This window comes from Danio rerio, chromosome 20 (assembly GCF_052040795.2).
Source record: "Danio rerio strain M-AB ecotype USA chromosome 20, GRCz13ab, whole genome shotgun sequence".
NCBI classification, from domain to species: Eukaryota; Metazoa; Chordata; class Actinopteri; order Cypriniformes; family Danionidae; genus Danio; species Danio rerio.
In genome coordinates this window covers 21,966,895-21,989,628 of record NC_141040.1, presented here as the reverse complement: position 1 = coordinate 21,989,628, position 22,734 = coordinate 21,966,895, and the positions used below count along the sequence as shown (strand labels likewise).

The window sequence follows — 22,734 nt, the reverse complement described above, 5'->3', positions numbered from 1 at the left end:
ATAATAATAACAATAAAACATATGGCGGCACGGTGGCTCAGTGGTTAGTCCTGTCGCCTCACAGCAAGAAGTTGGCTGGTTGGAGTACCGCCTGGGTCAGTTGGCTTTTCTGTGTGGAGTTTGCACGTTCTCCCCATGTCAACGTAGGTTTACACCGGGTGCTCCGATTTCCCCCACAGTCTAAAGACATGCACTATTAGCGAATTGGGTAAGCTAAATCATCCGTAGTGTATGAGCGTGAGCGTTTATGGGTGTTTCCCAGTACTGGATTGCAGCTGGAAGGGCATCCGCTGCGTAAAACAAATGCTGGAATAGTTGGCAGTTCATTCCGCTGTGGTCATCCTCTGAAATAGAGACTAAGCTGAAGAAAATTGAATGAATAAAGCACATTAAACATGCGTTTACACAATACTTATAATTACTTTTCCTCTGATGTTATTTGCAAATGCTTTATAGCACTGGCGTTTGGCCCTCTCAGAGATTCACATATTTTGTTATGTGTTTATCTAACAGCTGAAAGAGTCCAAACGGGCAGTGAACAGCATCCTGGTGGATGATGATGATGATGAAGACGATGTTGAGAAAGTGAGCTGGAGCGGGGAACCTGTGGGAAGTACGCAGTCCTTTGTCTGGTCTTACTGTCTTCAATGTCTCTGCTTCATCGACAGGAGGATCATCCCTTTCTGCTTGCTTGTGTGTTTGTTTTCTAGGCATCTCTTGGTCAGTGAGGGAAACTGCCTCCAGTATCCGCTCTGGGAGTGAGCAGAACTTTCCCAAAATCGATACCGCCCCTTCACTGTCCAAACAGGGCTCTGGATACTCCCTGAGCTCGCTGTTTAAAGGTACTGTATCCTGCTTGAATCTTTAAGTTCAATCATTATGGATTTAACAATCTGAGCCTGTTTATATTCCCTCAGCCAAGAGCAAACCTACTGCTTTCCAGTCCTTCTCCGAATGTAAGTTATATAGGAGGATTTATGTTTATTTTTAATGTGTGTGAGTTCTATTGAAGTGTGTGCTGTTTACTGTTTTTTTTAGCTTTTAGTGAAACATCTGCTAGAACATACGCACCTGAGCTGAGGAAGCCCAAGTCTGATGGAAAGGTAATGTATATGCTGATGTTTGGGGTTAGTTTGGCGATTTGAGTCAGCATGATTTTCAGATGTTTTTAAAATAAATGTTTTGGATCAAACCACAGTACACATTAATCAGAAATATTGTTATAGTTTAAACTGTTTACTGTATAAAATAAATGTTTATAGTTTAAACATTTTCTTAAAAGTATGTGTTTTTGGATGTATTTTAAAAGCTGAATTTCCAGCAACACTCCAATACTCCAGTATTCAGTTTTAATCATAATTTTTTAACATTCTAACATTTTTTTTGTAATATTTTTATTTTGTTACTTTTGGTCAAAAAGTATTCTGAACAACAACAAAAATGTCTTTCAAGCATCATTTAAAACATTTTATATTTTCTGAGCGAAAAATAATAAAGGCTATCATACATTTTTGCAGCGATTTACATCAAACATTCAGTGTAATAATAGTTTATATTCCAAAAAGACTAGCGTTCCTGATATAGTTAGAACAAGAATCATTTGATGGCACATTAAAATAGTCTATTTAAGGATCACAGTAATTTTAACATAAATATATTTTATAATGATTGACAACAGAACTTAATATCACTCATATTTTGACATTTTATTTTCACAGAACCTGAAAATTGACACATTACTTGCATTTCATATGGTTGCTATATATCCAAGTTAATTTTAGTAAATTTTATGTGGACACTGTAATGCAGTGGTCACCAAACTTGTTCCTGGAGGGCCGGTGTCCTGCAGATTTTAGCTCCAACCCTAATCAAACACACCTGGACAAGCTAATCAAGGTCTCACTAGGTATACTTGAAACATCCAGGCAGGTGTGTTGAGGCAAGTTGGAGCTAAATCCTGCAGGGACACCGGCCCTCCAGGACAGAGATTGATGACCCCTGCTGTAATGGGACATCTCATCCTCAAATCGTTTATTTTTTCAGAACAATACTAAAATCCCGACCCGTGCATGCTTGGCTAAACAAAGTTTCTGACATTCATATTTCTTATTTTACTTTTATAGGATTTTGTCAGTGACCTGAGTCCAGAGGAAACCATCAGGAGAATGCAGAAAGGACGGGTAGGGGGCAGCAAAGTGCTTCAAATCATATATTTTCCCCTGCAAAGTCCATTTAAATGTGCAACGTCTGTTATACAGTCAGAAGTCAGAATTATGAGCCTCCTTTTGAATATTTATTTTCTTTTTTAAATGTTTCCTTAATGATGTTTAACAGAGCAGGGACATTTTTACAGTATGTCTGATAATATTTTTCTTCTGGAGAAAGTCCTATTTGTTTTATTTCAGCTAGAATAAAATCAGTTTAAATAAAAAAAAAAGCATTTTAAGGTCAAAATTATTAGCCCCTTTAAGCAATTTGTTTTGATAGTCTGCAGTACAAACCATCGTTATACAATAACTTGCCTAATTACCCTATCCTGCCTAGTTAACCTAATGAACCTAGTTAAGCTTTAAAATGTCATTTAAGGCTGTATGGAAGTGTCTTGAAAAACATCTAGTCAAAAATGATTTACTGTCATCATGGCAAAGATAAAATAAAACAGTTATTAGAAATGAGTTATTAAAACTATTATGATTAGAAAATCTTCTCCGTTTAACAGAAATTGGGGGAAAAATAAACAGAGGGGCTAATTATTCTGACTTAAACTGTATATGACCACAGAAAATCAGGGTGTGTTCACACTTGTAGCTCTTTCCTCTTGTTTTTTTTTTAACAAAAATGAAATATAGTATGTTTAGTCCCGTTAAAAACAGTATATGTATACCTATATCGTCTGTGCTGGACTCAACATGCTCAATTATATATGATGGATATATGATAGAAGAATTCATGTAGATGTGATAATTGTGTCAGACGGGTGTGAACAGTGTCAAAAACCCACCATGAATTTCTCAAACACATAAACAAAAATCTGCTGCATGTACTTTAGAAAAAAAATGGAAACAATTTTCTGGAGAATTCTGTCTTTTTATGGTCATATTGTGTGATATTGTGTCTTGTTTTTGGTTTGTTTAGGCATATTTGGTCCGTCTTGCATTCATATTTCAGTTGAGCTGCACCAGAGTTTGTTTGCAACTGGCCAGAGATCCACATTCTTGGCATTCTCTGTCATTGTACAGATACTGTGCTCCACAGTTTTGGTATCCTCTGTCATAACCACCATTTGTTTGGTGTGTGTGGACTACGGTTTAATGGCAGTGTTTACACTTACTGTATTCAAATGAAGTACACTAAAAAAGCAATCACACCAGAGTTTATTTTAATCAAACAACTGTGAACACACCCTTAGTACTTTAGGAACTTGGAAGTCACCATGCTTTTTATATTGCTTTTAGAAAGCATGCACTTTTTCTCAACACTATACATTTGAAATACCTGACAATAAAAAAAATGCTTGTTTTTCAGGCTTTTTCTATGGAAAAGTTCCGCTCTCTGCAGGACAAGCTTCTGCTGCTGGATGAAGCCGTTTCTGTTTATGATGGCAATGTCATCACTGCTGTGAGCTGCACATCACACTCAATAACCCTATATGGAAAGACTGCTCTGGCTTTACAATGACTCATATTAGTAGGAACAGTGTTTTATTTATGTTGCTTAATCACTGATTATGTACATTTTCCTCCTGCAGGTCTTGATATATTTAAAAAAGTCATTAAGTAAAGGTAAGATGTTTTGCGATCATTAGTTGGCTTAGTGTGGATTAAATTTAAATAAATCTTTTTAATAGTTTTTGATAGTAAATACTATTATTAAATATAGTATATAATATGGGCGTCATGGTGGCACAGTGGATATAATGAGGGCCTCACAGCAAGAAAGTTGCTGGTTTGAGCCTCGGCTGGCTCAGTTGGCATTTCTGTTTGGAGTTTGCATGTTCTCCCCGTGTTTGCGTGGGTTTCCTTAAGGTGCTCCGGTTTCCCTAACAAGTCCAGAGACATGTGGTATAGGTGAATTGAGTAAGCTAAATTTGCCGTTGTGTATGTGTGTGAATGAGTGTGTATAGGTGTTTTTCCAGGGATTGGTTGCAGCTGGAAGGGCATCAGCTGCGTAAAACATATGCAGGATTAGTTGGCGGTTCATTCCGCTGTGGCGACCCCAGATTAATAAAGGCAAAAGAAAGTGAATGAATGAAAACTATGATGTTTGTATTTAATATTATTTTAATATTATTTTCATTATTGTTGCAGAAATCCTCTTTCGAGAGTTAATGCCGAGAGAAGTGGCTTTACGTCATTACATCCACTATTTGAAAGAGATGGGAGAGCAAAAGCTGTTGGTGGAGTTACTGAAGTGAGTTCACTGTTTATATCTATATATAACTTCCCCTCTTCACTTATGATCATTTAATACGTCTCTCCATACAGTATATTTGCATTGGCTGTTTGATTTGAACAGTTCTATTATTGCGTGCAGTTTATTTGACTAACTGCCTTTGTCGCTTTGGTCACATGATTGTCTTTTAGGGCTCTTGGCAGGACAGAAGATATGGCGGTAGGTACCAACTGCACAATCATAAAACGCACCTGTCATTATACTCATAGCTCATACACGGATGACTCGGTGATCAAAATATCTGTCTGTGTTGGGGAGAGCCCAGTGTTAACTAATAGAAATACGAAAACTTCCTCTTTCATGTTTGCACATCTGTTGCTCTGCCATTTTTTCCCATGTGAATTTTTCTTCTAGATAATTTTATTTAATGTGTATATGTATAAAACTTATTAAATATAACTATGTAAGATAAGGGTGTCAGACTAGGGCTGATAATATAATCATAATAATAGCTTAAATATGTCTCTGTCTTACAATTAAACTTAAAAAGCATAATTTGACTAGAAATCACAATATGCTGTTAATTTACTTGCCTTCAGTCAATCCAAGATGTACTGTAGGCAACTATTTATTTATTTATATATTTATTAATTTGTTTATTTATTTCTTTATTTTTATGGTCACTTTAACATTATGAGTCCTCTCATACACCCAGCACAATAAGATGCGAGACATGTATGGCGTTATTTGTTGAAATTTTTGCGTCACATTGTTTTAGAAACCAAATCCATTGTCGTCACTTTGTGGATTCATGGTCTAGAATGGTGGTGTGTTAAGATGCATTGTTGGCACATTGCTATTTTGAGGAACTGAAATAGACAGTGTCATTGACCAACTAAAAGCCGGTCTCAAGTCCAACGAAGAGGGTGTTAGTTATGCGCCTATGCTGGTCCAAACACTTACACATTGCTTAATACACACAGAATGTACAGCTATGCACAAATATCTATACGAATTTAAAAAATAGAGTATTAAAAATATATATTTTCTACGTAAACATAAAAACCACTACCTCCATGCCTTCTTCATCTCGGGGGGGCTTTTTTCAGTTTATTCATGACAATTAGCATTTGTATAATGGTATTATTATTAGCACTATTATTTATTATACACATTTTTATATTTGTTTAAATAAAAACAAGTTTAGATTTGTCTGCCTGCTGGTTTGGAAGACGTATGCGTCACTATATGGGGCATAAGAATAGGACGTGTGTTTGGATATGACTCAGTTTATTGACCACACTTAGTATTATTTATTGTTCATTTATTAATTTCCTGGAAATTAGAACTGAATTTAGAAATAGTTTTGAAGCAAATCTTTGCGCTTAACAAGCAAAATTAAATATGAAGGCTAATGAATGTCTTCAGAGGAGCACAACACCGTTTGCTTATCCACGATAGTAGAGTAAAGTAAAGAGAAAGTAAAGATGCCGAATGCAGGAGGCTCAATCTTTATCCTTGCGCTTTTTCTCGCTAGTGAAGCGTTCAATTTTTCCTCTCACAATGTCTTCCATGTAAATTGCAAATGCCCCATGGCGTGACCCAACTGACTCTTAAAAGGAATATGCTCAAATATGCTCAAAACACACCTATAACTCATTAGGAGAATAAGCACAACCCTGTTAGACTATGCGCCGGCACGCAGACCATATTTTTTTGTCTTTAAAAAAGCTCAAGCGTATTCGGACACGCCCTTAAAGTCCCCATGAACCGGAAGCTGCGACTGTTAAGTTTTTACTTATGTGACACAGTTCCTAAAAAAACAGAATATTAAATGAAAAAACTGGGTGTGGCTTGTTTTTTTTTCTACTGCGAGCTGATTGGATGTAGTAAAGTAGGAATTTCATTCAGAAAGATTGGGAAAAGGGTTTTAGAAGAGTTATTACAACCTAACAGACTCCTCCTGCTCACCATTTCTATTTTTGTCAAAACTGACAGTGGAAGTAGCGTGGTTAAATATGTTAGCCACGCCCAATTTCTAAGATATATGTAATCTGATCATTTAACTAAAATAACAGGAAGTGCATTTTCAGATTTCAATTAAATATTAAAATAGCAAACATGTTTTTTCTTAATGGAGTGCACAGATGAATTGAAAACTAGCAATGTTAGCTAACAAAATCATATGGTTAGTTTTGATCTCTTGGGGACTTCAAGGCTTTTGTGCCATGTGTTTCGACTTTAGACCTAGATCTTTAAATTAGAGCCCTACAAGTGTATTTGTCCACCTAAGTGTTATTTTGCACATCAGAAAAGTGAAGGCTGTTTTTAAAAAAATCAAATGTGGGCATTTCTTAAAGTGCAACGCTCAGCACTAAGCATAAAACATGACATGAGGCTTTCATTGACAACAACAGAAAATAATGATTTTGCATTGTGCAAAAACACTTTGCTGGACTCCACCAAAAAGAAAGTTTTAGCTGAAAGTGTGGTCGTTAAAATCACTTCAAACCAACAACTTGAATGCTCCGAGGATGTGTAAATGAAATTTATTTCATGTGTGCATGCATGTAAATCATCATTGTCATCAAGGGTTAATAAAAGTTTAGATTCTTTTATTTATTTAAGCTTTATAGAAGTGAAAAGAGGAAGAAATGTATTTGTCACATTTCTGCCTGTCTCATTGACATCATTAAAATAAATAAAGTTAAGAGAGGAAGTTAAACATTATTTTTATTTTCGTTTTTTCTCAGTTATTTGAGTGTTGTTCCTGTTTAATAGCACATGTATTCAACTTTCTTCTGTTGTCCTTACACAGTTAATGCAATACAAAGAGCACTTGAATATTAAGGATGAAGGCAGAAGAAGAGACTTTCTCAAAAGTTGCCTCAGGTACAGAAATCTTTCAGCAAAGTTAAGAAGCATCTTCTGCTCATTTTGTCTTTTTAATGATTCATTTGAAATTACTGTTTGTTCTTAGCCTTCCCTTTTCTCAAGACGATTCCACTCATGTTCAAGATCACTATACCCTCCTTGAAAGGCAAATAATCATTGAGGTGAGTCCATTCGCTCATTTATGTCACCATCAAAAGTCAGTTGTCAGAAGTCACCACTGCAGAAATACAAAGACAGTCTGGATAAATTACTTTGAATGGGAGGAAGTGCAATATGGCAGAGTCCTGCCTTCTAAGTACAAGAGCCAGTTGTTAATTTGTCATTCCATGTCCTGAGATGGTTCAAACTAGAAATATTGTAACACTATTTGTGCACAAGACACAACATTTGTTGGACAGTTCATTTAAGATTTTGATTTATAAAAAAAATAAATTACTCGACGAGAATCAAACCCTGGTCGGCGGCGTCGTAACCTAACGTGCTTACCACTGGACCACAACAGCAGTACTTAAAGAGACATCTGAGTTATATCATCATTAACCTGCAGGCTGCATCTTGCTCACGAGGCTGAAAATAAAAAGAGCAGAGCTGCGGTAAAGAAAATTAAGAAATTCAAATTAAGAAGACTGTGGTCAAGAAAATAAATTAATTAATTAAAAAAGTGTGACTGCTGAGAGCAACAGATTCTGGTGCAAGAGACACCGGCCCTCGCGGGCAAAAAACGGACTGGCCGACCGGGAATTCTCTCGGTCCTCCCGATTAGCCAATCTGGGCCTGTTTACACTATGAAATACATCGCTCAGAATAAATAAGTACACCACCTTTTGAAAATGTTTTTGTTTTTAGCCATTTCTCAGTGAGTATAGCCAATCATTTTAGTGCATTTAAACAAAATAAAAAGTTACACGCATTAAAAATTGAGATTGGTCACGTAACACATTTAGCAATAGGAAGATGATACATTACAGTTCAAACAAGTTGTTGCAAAAAAGACAACTACAAAATTTCAACTACATTTAGTATTTTTTATGGTTCTCTCTGTTTTTTTTTTGCTTATTAAAATTGTGTTTATTATTTTCCCATAATAAATAACATTACTTTGAATGTGATTAGTTTTTAAAGTTGAATGTGATTTTACACTATTTTACACTTAGGACCCTATCATACACCCGGCGCAATAAAGCGCAAGACATGTTTGGTGCAATTTGTTGCTATTTTCAGACCAGCTCAACTTAAATTTTCACAATATGCATAACGTTACTTAAATAGCAAATCCATTTGCGTTACTTTGTGGACTCAAGGGTGTGCCGGTCTATGAAGGAGGTGTGTTAAGATGCATTGTTGGCGCGTTGCTATTCTGAGAAATTGAAATAGACTGCACCTTTGACCAACTAAAAGCTGGTCTAAAGTATTATTATAATATTAGTATTAATAGCAGTATTATTTATTATATACATACTTATATTTGTTTTAATAAAAACAAGTTCAGATTTGTCCATCTGTCTGGTTTTGGAGACGTATGTGTCACCATATGGGGCATAAGAATAGGACATGTGCTTGGATATAACTTCTTTTATTGACCCCACTTATTATTATTTATTCACTTCATTATTATTGCTCATTTATTCGATTGCTGGAAATTAAAACTGAATTTAGAAATGTTTTTGAATCAAATCTTTAATTAAATTAAATTAATTTAATTTAAATATGTAGGCCAATGGATGTTTTCAGTGGAGTGCGTACAATACCATCTCAATATCAATGGAAATAAAAGAGTAAAGTAAAGAGTAAAAGTAAAGTAAAGAGAAACCAAATGGAGAAGAGGCCAAATAGAGGAGGCTCATTCTTTATCCTCAGGCTGCAGATTTTCTACTTACAAAGTCCACCATGTAAATAGCAAATGTGCCATGGCAAGACGCAACTGACTCTTAAAGGGAATGAGAGATGAGACTCTGATTGGTTTAATGCAAGTTATGCTCAAAACACACCCATAACTGATTAAGAGAATAAGCACAACCCTGTTAGACCATGCGAGACTGTATTTTTCTGTTCCTTAAAATAGCAAAAGTGGATTCGGACACACCCATAATGCTTTTGCACTATGAACTTTGAATTTTGCGCCTAAATTGTTAAAAATTTAGACCTTAGCAAGCTGTCTATTAGTAATATGTATTTATTAATGCAGTATTTAAATTTCTGTCGTGTATAAAAACAGTAGTTTAGCAATTAAGTCATTTGTTTAACTTACACGGACAAGATTCCGCTGTGGGTGATGTTTTGTGGTCAGATGCTAAATTAATTCAGCACGTGCTGATTTATGATTAAAAAAAATGAAGATGTCAAATTGAAGTCATACAATTTAAAAGGTAAAAAGTGTCATTTTTATCGTACCGTAAGCTCCTATACTGAAAATAATTCTGCACAAATCCACAGATTATTTACAAAATTCTGTGCAAAAATGAAACAAATAATAAAAAGTCTCCAGACTCTGTCTGGCCTAATTTTTGGTTTGGAGACATTATGGCCTCTTTAACACTGCATGCTTCAAGTAACATGGGCAGATATGGCCCATGTATGTGTTTGCAGGAAAAATTCACATGGATTTCGATTTACTTAAATCAGATTCAGGCCTTGTTCATATGTGAAAATTTTCCGATATCCGATATGAATTTGTTCCTCTTGTGTCTGCAGTGTAAGCAGGTAGTTCGGATTGAATGACGCTTTCATTTCGGAACAGACTTCAGCAGAGTCCCAGACCTAAAATCTCACACACAAGGACTAAACAGCTTTTATTTTGTCACATAGCACAAGTATTTAAGCATGATTTACAAGAGAGAGAGAGAGAGAGAGAGAGAGAGGAAGAGAGAGAAAGAGAGAGAGAGAGAGAGAGAGCGAGAGAGAGTGCAACATCACCAATATAATACATGCCACGTAACCAATATAAACTAATATAAAACTGTTCCATACATCGCATGCATAAATCAAGCCATGGACATTACATTAAGAAGCCTACTGGGTTAAAAAGGCCTAGATTAAATTAAAATGATCAAATGAGAACCTTTCTGTCATAAACTATAGTAAAATCCAAAATAATAATAAAACAATTACTCCTGCAAACATACTAAATACATGAATTGAGAAAGACCGCTCTGTAATTATCAGCTGCCAGTCAAGGCCTGCTCTGTTTTTTCCTGATCATTGCGCCTGCTGTGTAAATGCAGACAATCTATATGAGTCACTTTTAAAAGACGATGAAAGTCAAAAAAATTTAATTACAGTCACAAAATTGGAATTGACCATCAAGATCTGCAGTGTAAATGCAGCCTATGTTATTTCAGTAAGCTGATTTACATGATCTTTGGGCATGTAAAGATGCTCAGTGATAATTCAGTGTGTGAACACATTGAGTCAAATGTGTCAAGTTATTTTTGACTAAACATGTAGCTGTAGAAACAACAGAAGTAGCGTACGAGCAGTTTCCCAACTCTGTTCCTAGAGGCACACCAACAGGACATATTTTGGATGTCACCCTTATCTGATCCATTAACTTCAGGTTTTGGAGTGTCTTCTAATGTTCTGATGAGTTGATTCTGGTGCGTTTGATTAGGAAGAAGTTGAAGATGTGTACTGTTAGTGTGCCTTAAGAAACAGGGTTGGGAAACACTGGTACAGAGTACTGTAATATGCAATTGTATAGTAACCACTGTCACTCATGATTGGAATTACATATATGTCAATGACTGACCCTGTTTTAAATGCTGCTTTATGAAACAAAATGACTTGAAAACACTGACTTTTATTCGTTTGTGGATATTAAAGAAGGAGGCCAGAAAAGTGTGCTAATGTCACAGAATTGATGCGAAGGTTTCTGCTTTGTGTTTTCGCCTCACCTTACGGAGCGGGTAGAGAAGTATTTCCTCTTAAGCGCAGCACTCTTCCTCTTTCCTGCGGGTGGTTGATGGCTGATGGGTCTCTCTGTACAGAGGGAAGTCAGAGGGATGGGCTTTTCTCAAATTGGGTTACAGGGCAGATGTTTCCTCAGATTATGAAACGCGTGAAAAGCGTGCTTTATCATGAGCAACTTCTAGCAAATGTGAGATTCACTTTATATCCATCAGGTGTTTAAGATAAAAATTGTTTTGTTTGTAAATCATTTAAAAAGATTTTCTGACATGCATTTTCTGTTTTTAACACCCTGTTTCTGCTGTGATTCAGGGCAAAAAATGAATCGTATTCGTGAGCTAAGAACTGTGTATGTGTATATACAGTTGAAGTCAGAATTATTAGCCCTTCTGTTATCTTTGCCATGATGACAGTACATATTATTTTATTAGATATTTTTAAAATTAGTTCGACTTCAACTGTATACACAGTATATACACTCACTGGCCACTTTATTAGGTACACCTTACTAGTACTGGGTTGAACCCCCTTTTGCCTTCAAAACTGCCTTAATCCTTTGTGGCATAGATTCAACAAGGTACTGGAAATATTCCTCAGAGATTTTGGTCCATATTGACATGATAGAATTACATAGTTGCTGCAGATTTGTCGGCTGCTCATCCATGATGCGAATCTCCCATTCCACCACATCCCAAAGATGCTCTACTGGATTGAGATCTGACAACTGTGGAGGCGATTTGAGTACAGTGAACTCAAAGTCATGTTCAAGAAACCAGTCTGAGATGATTCACGCTTTATGACGTGGTGCGTTATCGTGCTTGAAGTAGGCATCAGAGGATGGAAACACTGTAGTCATAAAGGGATGGACATGGTCAGTAACAATACTCAGGTAAGCTGTAGCATTGACACGATGCTCAAATGATACTAATGGGCTTAAAGTGTGCCAGGAAAATATCCTCCACACCATTACACCACCAGCCTGAACCCGTTAATACAAGGCAGGATGGATTCATGCTTTCATGTTGTTGATGCCAAATTCTGACCCTACCATCCGAATGTCGCTGCAGAAATCGAGACTCATCAGACTAGGCAACGTTTTTCCAATGTTCTATTGGGCAATTTTGGTAAGCCTGTGCAAATTGTTGCCTCCGTTTCCTGTTCTTAGCTGACAGCAGTGGGACCCAGTGGTCTTCTGCTGCTGTTGCTCATCCGCCTCAAGGTTGGAGGTGTTGTGCATTCAGAGATGCTCTTTTGCATACCTTGGTTTTAATGAGTGGTTATTTGAGTTACTGTTGCCTTTCTATCAGCTGGAACCAGTCTGGCCATTCTCCTCTGACCTCTGGCATCAACAAGGCATTTGCGCCCATAGAACTGCCGCTCACTGGACATTTTCTCTTTTTCTGACCATTCTCTGTAAACCCTAGTGATGGTTGTGCATGAAAATCCCAGTAGATCAGCAGTTTCTGAAATACTCAGACCAGCCAGTCTGGTGCCAGCAACCATGCCATGTTCACTGGACTTTAAGTCACTTAAATCACCTTTCTTCCCCATTCCGACGCTCTTTTTGGACTGCAGCAGATCGTCTTAAACATTTCTACATGCCTAAATGCATTAAGTTGCTGCCATGTGATTGACTGATTATAAATTTGCGTTAAAGGGCAGTTGGACAGGTATACCTAATAAAGTGGCCATGAGTGTACATGCACACGCATACATGAAATTCTTAGCTCATCATAAATCATATATAAATTATAATGAATTATTCATTTGTTTAGTGAGAATTATTATTTATTTGGTTCTGTAGTAGTATATATTTGATTATGTACCGTAATTATGTATGTTCTGTTGAATTTGTAGTAAGAACGAGTTACTATTTTTTTTTTCTTATTTACAATATTTACAAGTTTTCATGTCTTTAAAAAAAAAAAAAAAAAAATATATATATATATATATATATATATATATATATATATATATATATATATATATATATATATATATATATATTTATTTATTTTTTATTTTTTTATTAATTTCTAAACAAATATGTATGCCTGTTTTATGTCTTATAGTTTGAAACATTTTAATTGTTTAATGTTTTTATAAGGCTACTTATAATTTTCTTTGATAGTATCCTGTAGTGCTTTTAAAATTGTTGTTCAGTACGATGTTTAGTTTGAATAAACTAATTTACTTTGCAAGTAAACTTGTAACTTCGTTTTTTTTTTCTTGGTTATTAAAAGTCGAAGATGTTATTCATAATTGACTTAAAAGCTTTCATTTTTAGTTGCTGTAACCTGCATAAACTAATATGTAGTGTACAATATTGTGTGGGTAAACAGACTTGTAATGTCAAATTTGACACATTTTAGCTCTGCATGGAAGCTTGATTTTTGTTAGTGGGACACGGTGCAGGGACATTTACACTTCCTGTGTGAGTAGGTTTGTTTTTTCTTTGTTAATACGAGACGCCGGATGTGTGAAGAAGCCCTAAATACATGAGAAAATGCCTCCCTGAAGAGAATATTGTTGCTGAGGGTTTATCACAGCAGGTGCACAGCATTTGATGTGTTATCTGTGTTTTTTTTTTTTCAGGCTAGTGACAAGAAGGCAGATACAGACATCTTTAAAAAGTTCCCCAGAAAAGCGTCCATCCTTAATATGCCGATCATCACCACTCTGTATTACTCCTGCTTCTACCATTACGGAGAGCCAGAGGTACAAGCGCATGATTCACTACTGCGATATGATGATGGATTATTTGCTGAATGTGTTACATTACATACAGTATTAAAATACAATATAATCTTACTCTGTAAGTACACTACACTGAATTCTTCAGAAGTCATTACTTTGTTTTGCTGTTTAACAAACATTTAATTTATGATAATTAACAATTAATATAATTAATATTTAATTTAGGGATGCATGATATATCGGAGGCCATATCGTTATCGGCCGATATATGCTATTTTTAAGATTATCGTTATCGATCCGATGTCTAAATTAGGCCGATATCTTTAAGCCGATAAATTACGTAATTGTTGCAGCGCACGCGTGGGCGGAACATGTTCAGACTTGTTCATGGATCTCTCCTCACACTGATTATTCCTTCAAAGTCCGTCCTTTCTTCACGTGGTATTGCTGTGCGTTAATAACTCAGTAAGTAACCATTATCCTTATCATTGTAGATATGTTTGATTGAGTGCCATTGTGTATTTTGCTTCAAATCGCCTCAGGAAAAAATATTACATATGAAAGCCTTTCCTGCTCTGTCTCTTTGATGTGTTAGAGATAGCAGGGAGATTTACTTATTACTCCAAGGCCGAATAATATTAGTTTCGGGGTTAATTCTTTTAGTTGCAGCCGGTGAATGAACGAGGACCCGAAAAAAGCGCTCCTCTTTTCTGTCTCTCCCTCTTCGCTTAACACACACACACATACACACTCACCAAACTGACCTGCACACGTGATGCGCTAAACAAAAACTTTACGGAAGGTTTTTAATCTAATATAATTATTTGTTATTATCAACGCGTTGCTTACCATGTGTTGTTGATGATTGTATTCAGTTTGATCGGAATATTCATATTGATTATAAAGAGCGCGCGAGAGCTTTCACCACATGCGCGCACACACATTGATCTGACAGCCTTCACACACACATAGATCTTGAGCCTTCACAGATCAACAGGGGAGAGCCTAGGTGCACCGGTTACTGAATCCAATACTGGCCACACGTTCTGTCTTTATGTTCTGCTCTGTGTTTGTCATAAAGTCATCTGAGCTCAATGATCAGGTTTGTATCAAAATCTGAGGGCAAATCTGCGCCCTCACAGGTCATTTTCCCCGCGATTGACAGCAAGAACGAACACAGAAACCTTGATGCTACATGTGTTCAAAATAATCTAAAACACCAAATACAATGAATTTATGTCGCATTTTCTAAAATAATACATTCTGTTTCTAGCTTATCACTTGTACTGTGGCTCTGAACTGTCAAAACACCTCTAAAAAAGGCTTTTTCGGACATGAAATATTTGTACACATGTACATTACTGTAACCCATTTTATTCAAGAACATTTGAGCTGGTTTTAGTCCTTAGCTCTTTAATTTTCATCTTATTTAAAATATATTTAACTCGCTTGTTAATTAAATCCCATTTTGTTATTTAACCTTTTTAATTTTATGCAACAGTCAATTTGCATGTTAGTTTGCTATGAAGAAAAGGAAATAATGTATTTTTTGCATGCTGATTTGTGTGAAATCGTGAATATAGGTTATATTTAATTGAATATATCATTTTGAAATCATAGCTTTTTTGCTTTGAGTATAGGCTATTCAGTTCAAAAGAGCAGAATTTCTGCTTTTATGAAGTTTGCTGTATAAAAATATAACATTTTAAAATATTTATAATTATCGGCCTATATATATCGGCTATCGGCCTCCAAGTCTGAAGAATTATCGGTTATCGGTATTGGCCAAAAAATCCATATCGGTGCATCCCTAATTTAATTCATATATTTTATCTAATTAATATTTTTTTGTGGAATCACTCCAATATGTCACTATTCACTGTGTTTTCCATTGAGTACTATACTTTATTTGATGGTATTTACACCCAAATCAGGTGAACGCTGTAGGAACTACTACAGTTTGCATATGTGCCTTCCACTTATTAAGGGACAAAAAGTAATTGGACAGAATAATTATCATCAATCAATCTTTCGCTTTTTGTTACTTGGTTGCAAATCCTTTGCAGTCAATTACAGCCTGAAGTCTGGAACGCATAGACATCACCAGATGCTGGGTTTCGTTCCTGGTGCTGCAAAGCCAGGCTTCTACAGCAACGGTCTTCACTTCCTGCTTGTCCTTGGGCCATTTTTCCTTCAGTTTTGTTTTCAGCAAATGAAATGCATGCTCAATCGGATTCAGATCAGGTGATTGACTTGGCCATAGCATGACATTCCACTTCTTTCCTTTCAAAATCTATGTGGTTGCTTTTGCAGTATGCTTTGGGTCATTCACCATCTGCACTGTGAAGCACCGTCCAATGAGTTCTGAAGCATTTGGCTTAATATGAGCAGAAAACTTGGCCTGAAACACTTTAGAATCCATCCTGCTGCTTTTGTCAGCAGTCACATCTTTAATAAATACAAGAGAACCAGTTCCATTGACAGCCATACATGTTCACACCATGACAACACTACCACCATGCTTCACTACTTGGGATCAAAAGCAGTTCCTTTCCTTCTCCATACTCTTCCCATCACTCTGGTACAAATTAATATTGATCTCATCTGTCCATAGGAATTTGTTTCTTTTTGTGTTGCTGACCTCAGTAGTGTGTTCATTCTTTTTAAGAATGTTGCAAACAGTTGTTTTGGCCACGGCTGATGTTTTTGCTATCTCTCTGATGGGTTTGTTTTGTTTTTTCAGCCTAATGATAGCTTGCTTGACTGATAGTGACAGCTCTTTGACTCCCATCTTAAGAGTTGACAGCATCAGATTCCAAATGCAAATAGCACACTCTGGACCTTTTATCTGCTCATCGTAATTGGGATAATGAGACAATAACACACACCTGGCCATGGAACAGCTTAGAAGCCAATTGTCCAATTATTTTAGGACCCTTAACAAGTGGGAGGCACATATGCAAACTGTTGTAATTTCTACAGCATTCACTTGATTTGTATGTAAATACCCTCAAATTAAAGCCGACAGTCAGCAGTTAAAGCACATCGTGTTCGTTTCATTTTAAATCAATTGTGTTGGTGTGTTGACCCGTTACCATGAAAATTTACAGATTAGTTACAGCATATTAAAGACAGATAGTCATATGCAGATATTTTCCCACAACTTTTAGAGTTTTCAAAACTAAAGTAACATTTCAATAAAAAAAATCAATAAACTATTTCTATAAATGTAGTCTGAAACCTTTTAAACCTTCATTTTATCTATGTAATTTGAATGAATTTCCCCCCTCTCTCTCTCTCTCTCTCTCTCTCTCTCTCTCTCTCTCTCTCTCTCTCTCTCTCTCTCTCTCTCTCTCTCTCTCTCTCTCTCTCTCTCTCTCTCTCTCTCTCTCTATATATATATATATATATATATATATATATATTAGTGCTGTCAATCAATTGAAAAAATTAACTAATTAATCATTAACTAATTACCTAACTAATCACACTTTTTTGAAAATTAATCTCGATTAATCTCGATTAATCACATTTAAAAGACTAAAATCTGTAATTTGTGCTATTCAAATGTAAAATTAATGTGTAATTATGTAAACTATATAAATTCAAAATATAACTTTATTAGAATTTTTTTTTTAACTTGTAAGATCGATTTCTTCAAGTAAACAACAAACCCACCATAAACCATCAAGATCCTGGCTTGACAGCAATATTTATTACAGAAATTAAAACACAGGCATGTTAATGCCATTTGAATTTTAAACAATCAATGCCAATAAAGAAAAAATGATTTCCAAGTTGGATTCTGAAGCAGGTCGCACACCAGAAGCGCCGCTCGGTGCCGCGACATGGCGCGCACATGACAATTTAAAGTATCGCACACCAGATGCGCACATTCGCATGATATTTAACATGAAACTAATCAGATGGCGTTCTGTGGCGCGGCTGAAAAATAAACTGCGTCCTGAGTCGTGGCCAGGCGCCGCCGACAGCTGCCAACTTGCGGCGCCGGTGTGTGTATCCTGATAGAAACCTATGTTTAGAATTCTAAAATGCATGGTGCTGCGTGACGTTGCTCGGCGCGTCGCCAAGCGGCGCTTCTGGTGTGCGACCTGCTTAAGTGAACTGTCACTTATATATAAAAAAACAGGCATTGCAAATATGGAATATTTATTTTATATATATATTGTAAAGTGTTAACTAAATTTCCTTTCCCAATACTGGGTTGCAGCTGGAAGGGTATCCACAGTTTAAAACATACTGGAATAGTTGGCAGTTCATTCCACTGTGGCCACCCCTGATAAAGGGACTAAACCAAAGGAAAATTAATAAATAAATAATTAAACTTCCACATATTTCCAGATGTTCAGTCTTTTTCTTGTTTGTTTTCTTCTACAGGGAACTTTTAGCAGCCCTTCGAACATTAGAAAAACCTTCAGGGTAAGAAAAACAGAAATATCTACCAATTTTTACCCTATCAAAAGTCTAAACACACTAACTCTCCTTTTAAAACAAATACTGTTATAATTACAATTTCTTTATAAGATAATATTAAGATAATATTTCCAGTCCTTAAAAACAATTCAATTAAGAATGTCTAAACATGTGACTAATCTTATATCGCTAAAGAAATAAGTTAGTAACAGCTTTTTTTTTTTAAATAAAACGTAATGCCGTTCTTGTGGCAGATTTCAGAAAAGCAGTACATTACCACAGCTCTTGGTGCGAGAGCAAAGTTGAAATCGTGGTTTGATGTGGATAGTCTGTTTAACACCAAGAACTGGCTGGGCTACACCAAGAAAAGATCTCCCATCGCCTTTCACAGAGTGGTGGACATCCTGCAAAAGAACAGTGCCCCTGTGCAGGTATAGAGCGACTCATGTTCATTGACCTCTCTGTCTATTCCAGCATGCACTGCAGTTTGTTGTGCTGTGATCTGCAGGTGCTGCAGGAGTATGTGAACCTCATCGATGACCCAGAGCTCAAGCTCAGTGTGGCGCTCAAATATAAATGCCATGACATCATCATCAATGTGAGTAAACGCTTGAGTAAAAGGCTTTTCTCACTTAGACTTCATTTTGTTTCTAGTCCAGTTATCTAGAAATTCCTAATTCATGAAACTATTTCTAGACAAGTAGAAAATGTTGTTTTGTTCTTAGAAATAACAAGTCAAAATTAAGCGATTTATGCAAAGTAATGTTATCTCAAAGTGAAAGCAATATTATTTTTCTTACCCTATCGGAAGTCTATTTTGCTTGTTTTAAGGAAAAACAAGCTTAATTGTAATGTTTATTCTTGAAAACAAGACAATATTTTTTTTTATTGTCTAGAAAATGGTTCTTTAATTAAGAATTTCTAGATAATTGGCCTCGGCACAAATTTTATTTAATAATCAACATTAAATAAAAAATGTGTTTTATAAACATGTCAATGAAACATTAAGAAGTAGGGCTGGGTCTTCTCAGGGAAATATGGTGTAATTTATAGTAAAACTTCGAAGACCAGAGGGCGCTCCAGTGGAAAATCATTAACACAAGAAGAAACCCAGGAAAACCCCTTGGGTATCAGCACAAAGCAGCATATAGTAAATAAAAAAACTGATATTTAAAGAGATTGTTTACAAAACATTAAGAGCTCAGCTTTATTGATCTAGGCGCAAAGTCTAAAGCACATGGCACAAAAGCAATAAGGGCTTGTCCGAATCCACTTTTGTTATTTTAAGGATGAAAAAAAAAACGTCTGCGCCATGGCACATGGTCTAACAGGGTTGTGCTTATTTTCTATGTTATGGTTGTGTTTTGAGCATTACGTGCATTAAATCACTTCCTTTAAGAGTCAGCTTTGTCACACCATAATACATTTACTATTATTTACATGGTGGACTTTGTTAGTGGAAAAACGCTTCAAAATCTTTACAATCTGCAGCATGAGGATAAAAAACGAGCCTCCTCCATTTGGCCTTTTTACTTTCTCTTTTCTTTACTTTTACTCTTTACCTAAGTCCTTTAACGTGACCATCGTGGATAAGGAAAAGGTGTTGTATGCACTCTATTGAAGACATCTATTAGGGGCTGATCACATCGAACATGATTTTTCGTTTCAAAAATGCGAAGCGCACCACACTGCCTTTTCGTTGACGAGAATTAATTTTTTTGTCGGTAGGCAACGACTGATTCAGCTGCGTAATATGGGCGAGTGTTGCTGTTGATATTAATATAATTTTAAAACTTTAAAATATTGTGATATTTAAGATTTGTGAAGTCATACAGCTCTGGATAACTCAAAACGGCAACCACAAGTCTCTCCTCCATCTTCAAAAGTCTCTGTAGTTGTTTTGACAACACAAACACTGCTGTCACCTCAGGGAAAACCCCGCTTCTGCTTTCATTTGATTGGAGAAAAAAAACCCGCGACTGACATAACATGCTTTTTTTTCACTCAAAGTTGACTTTTTTTTAACTGCAAGCGCACGGCGCGCAACAGCAAAAATGCAAGGCATGCAGGGCGAATAAGCAGCCCACAAACCCCTTGCGGCCTTTAGTAAAACATTCAAAAAAAGACACCTCTCAACGCAAAAAAAGCATGTTCGGTATGATCAGTATGATTAGCCTACATATTTAATTTCATTTGTTAAGCGCAAAGATTTTTTTCAAATTCTATTTCTAAATTTCATCAAAAAACTTGAGTTATATCCAAACACATATCCTGTTCTCATGCCCCATATGGTGATGCGTCTTAAAAACCCGACAGATGGACAAATCTAAATATTTTTATATACAAATATAATTATGCATATAATAATAGGCTTTTTTTAGTCTTTGTAGAAAATAATATTTTTCTAACATTTTTAATTGTTTAATTTTTTTCATATATATTAACATAAACATATTGTGTAATTAGTGTATTGTTGTACATCCTGTGTGTATTAAGCAATGTGCAAGCATTTGGACATGCTTAAGTGCATAACTTTTTTCAGTTCCTCAAAACATTACCGCACCAACAATGCTCCTTAACACATTAGACCGGCACACCCATGAGTCCACAAAGTGGTGCAAATGGATTTGCTATTTAAACAACGTGATGCAAAACGTAAAAATTAGGGTTGTGCTGGTCCAAAAACGGCAACAAATCTCGCACCATACACATCTTGCGCCTTATTGAGCCGGGTGTACGATAGGGGCCTTAAGATTTACTCACCATTTACCTCTTTCAAACCTTTATTAGTTTCCTTCTTTTGTTGAACACTAAAGAAGATATTTTGAAAAATGTTAGAAACCTGTAACCATTGAAATCCATACTACATGCATAAGCTTTCCCTACTATGGAAGGTACAGGTTTTTAGCTTTCTTCAGAATATCTTTATTTGTGTTCAACAGAGTAAAAAGAAACTCATAAGGGTTTGGAATCACTTAATGGAGAGTAAATAGTGAGAAAATTGTCATATTTAGGTGAACTACCCCTTTAAGAACCCAAATCTGATTAAAAAAACGAAGAATACGAAGAACGAAAAAATATGACGGAAATATTTTTAACTCCTGGCCACTGCAAATTGTTACATGTTGTAACTTATCCATGTTTTATGCATGAAATAAACACTGAAATAATCTACATGTATCTGACAAACAGTCTTTATTTCAGTTCGTTTTCAGTGAACTTTGATGCATCAATTGTATCCATGTTTTGCTTTGTTTTTTTTCCTTCCAGACATACAGAGACCTAAAGGATCGACAGCAGCTGATAGTGTACAGAGAAAAGCTAGAGCGAGACTCACCTGAATACAGGAAGATTCAGGAACTCCTCAACAACGGGGTAAGAGGAAGTGAGCCGCCATCGATGAATCACTGTATGATTCACAGTTTCAAAACACATGGTGTGGGTAGATTTAGGGAAAAAAGATATCTTAAGAAATACACTAACAGTAAGTTTTCAGGGTCAACCACAGGGTCTTCATTTGTTGCAATGCAGTGTTGTCTTCCTGTAAACTGAAATGTATTCCCTCTCTCTGTCACTTCAGCAAATCAGATGGAAAAACTGACACGAGTCTTAAATGAGGCAGTGGTTGAAAAGTATTGTGTCAAAACTCTCTCAGAGACGATATTACACACTATCAAGCTGCTCAATATGGAGACGGTTTTAGGATTAAACCTGGACATCCTTCAGAAATTTCAAAAAATCATCACGAGGAGTCATTCTGGAGTGATTCGTTCGCAAGTGTGATTGAACTGCCAAGTGTCCTTCTGCCAACTCTACAGGTGAACATTCATAATGAAACAAGGGAGGCTGTTGGTGGTTACTTTCGTGATCAACATGAAATTCAGTTTTGTTTGCCCATGTGTACATTATTGAGCATTCCACATCATTTTTTTATATTAAATAATATAAAACACTGATGCTGTTTTGTGAAGTTTATGCAGGCTTTACATGTCTGACTGAAGATGTGAATCTTAAAAGCTGTATTTGACTTTCATTGGTGAAGCTTTGTCAAGGCTGTGGGGTAAACCACAGAGTTTTTGTAAATTCACAACCACAAATAGAGCATCACAGCATGAGCTGCCAGGAAGTTCCTCTTCTGAAAAGATCCGGGGACTTTCATTCAGTCACATTCACAGCTTAAAATGTTTTCATGTACAGATAAAAAATATAGATGGGTAAACCATAATGACCAGTATGGTGGAATGTAAAACCATGAGTGGATTCTCTCATAGCTGGATTGTACTAAAGACTTTAGGGTTTCCTAATTTCCAATAACTTATTTTTCATTCATTCAGTTTTCCTCGGCTTAGTCCTTTTATTTATCAGGGGTCGCCACAGCTAAGTGAACCACCAACTTATCCAGCATATGTTTTA

General features: G+C 36.0%; 1 protein-coding gene across 3 annotated transcripts in view; it reads left to right on the top strand.

The window, feature by feature from the left end:
• Positions 1 to 22,734, top strand: part of vipas39 (VPS33B interacting protein, apical-basolateral polarity regulator, spe-39 homolog) — a 219,917-nt gene that overhangs the window by 13,726 nt on the left and 183,457 nt on the right. The window contains 17 exon segments of one of the 3 annotated variants that reach the window (NM_001001836.1): positions 514 to 613; positions 711 to 842; positions 918 to 956; positions 1,039 to 1,103; positions 2,124 to 2,180; positions 3,526 to 3,618; positions 3,749 to 3,782; positions 4,308 to 4,410; positions 4,584 to 4,611; positions 7,211 to 7,284; positions 7,373 to 7,448; positions 13,786 to 13,908; positions 18,286 to 18,327; positions 18,576 to 18,752; positions 18,830 to 18,919; positions 21,592 to 21,696; positions 21,902 to 22,274. In NM_001001836.1, coding sequence (NP_001001836.1) covers positions 514 to 613; positions 711 to 842; positions 918 to 956; positions 1,039 to 1,103; positions 2,124 to 2,180; positions 3,526 to 3,618; positions 3,749 to 3,782; positions 4,308 to 4,410; positions 4,584 to 4,611; positions 7,211 to 7,284; positions 7,373 to 7,448; positions 13,786 to 13,908; positions 18,286 to 18,327; positions 18,576 to 18,752; positions 18,830 to 18,919; positions 21,592 to 21,696; positions 21,902 to 21,922 — 1,359 coding nt within the window. In that variant the 3' untranslated portion in view covers positions 21,923 to 22,274. 3 annotated transcript variants of the gene reach the window in all.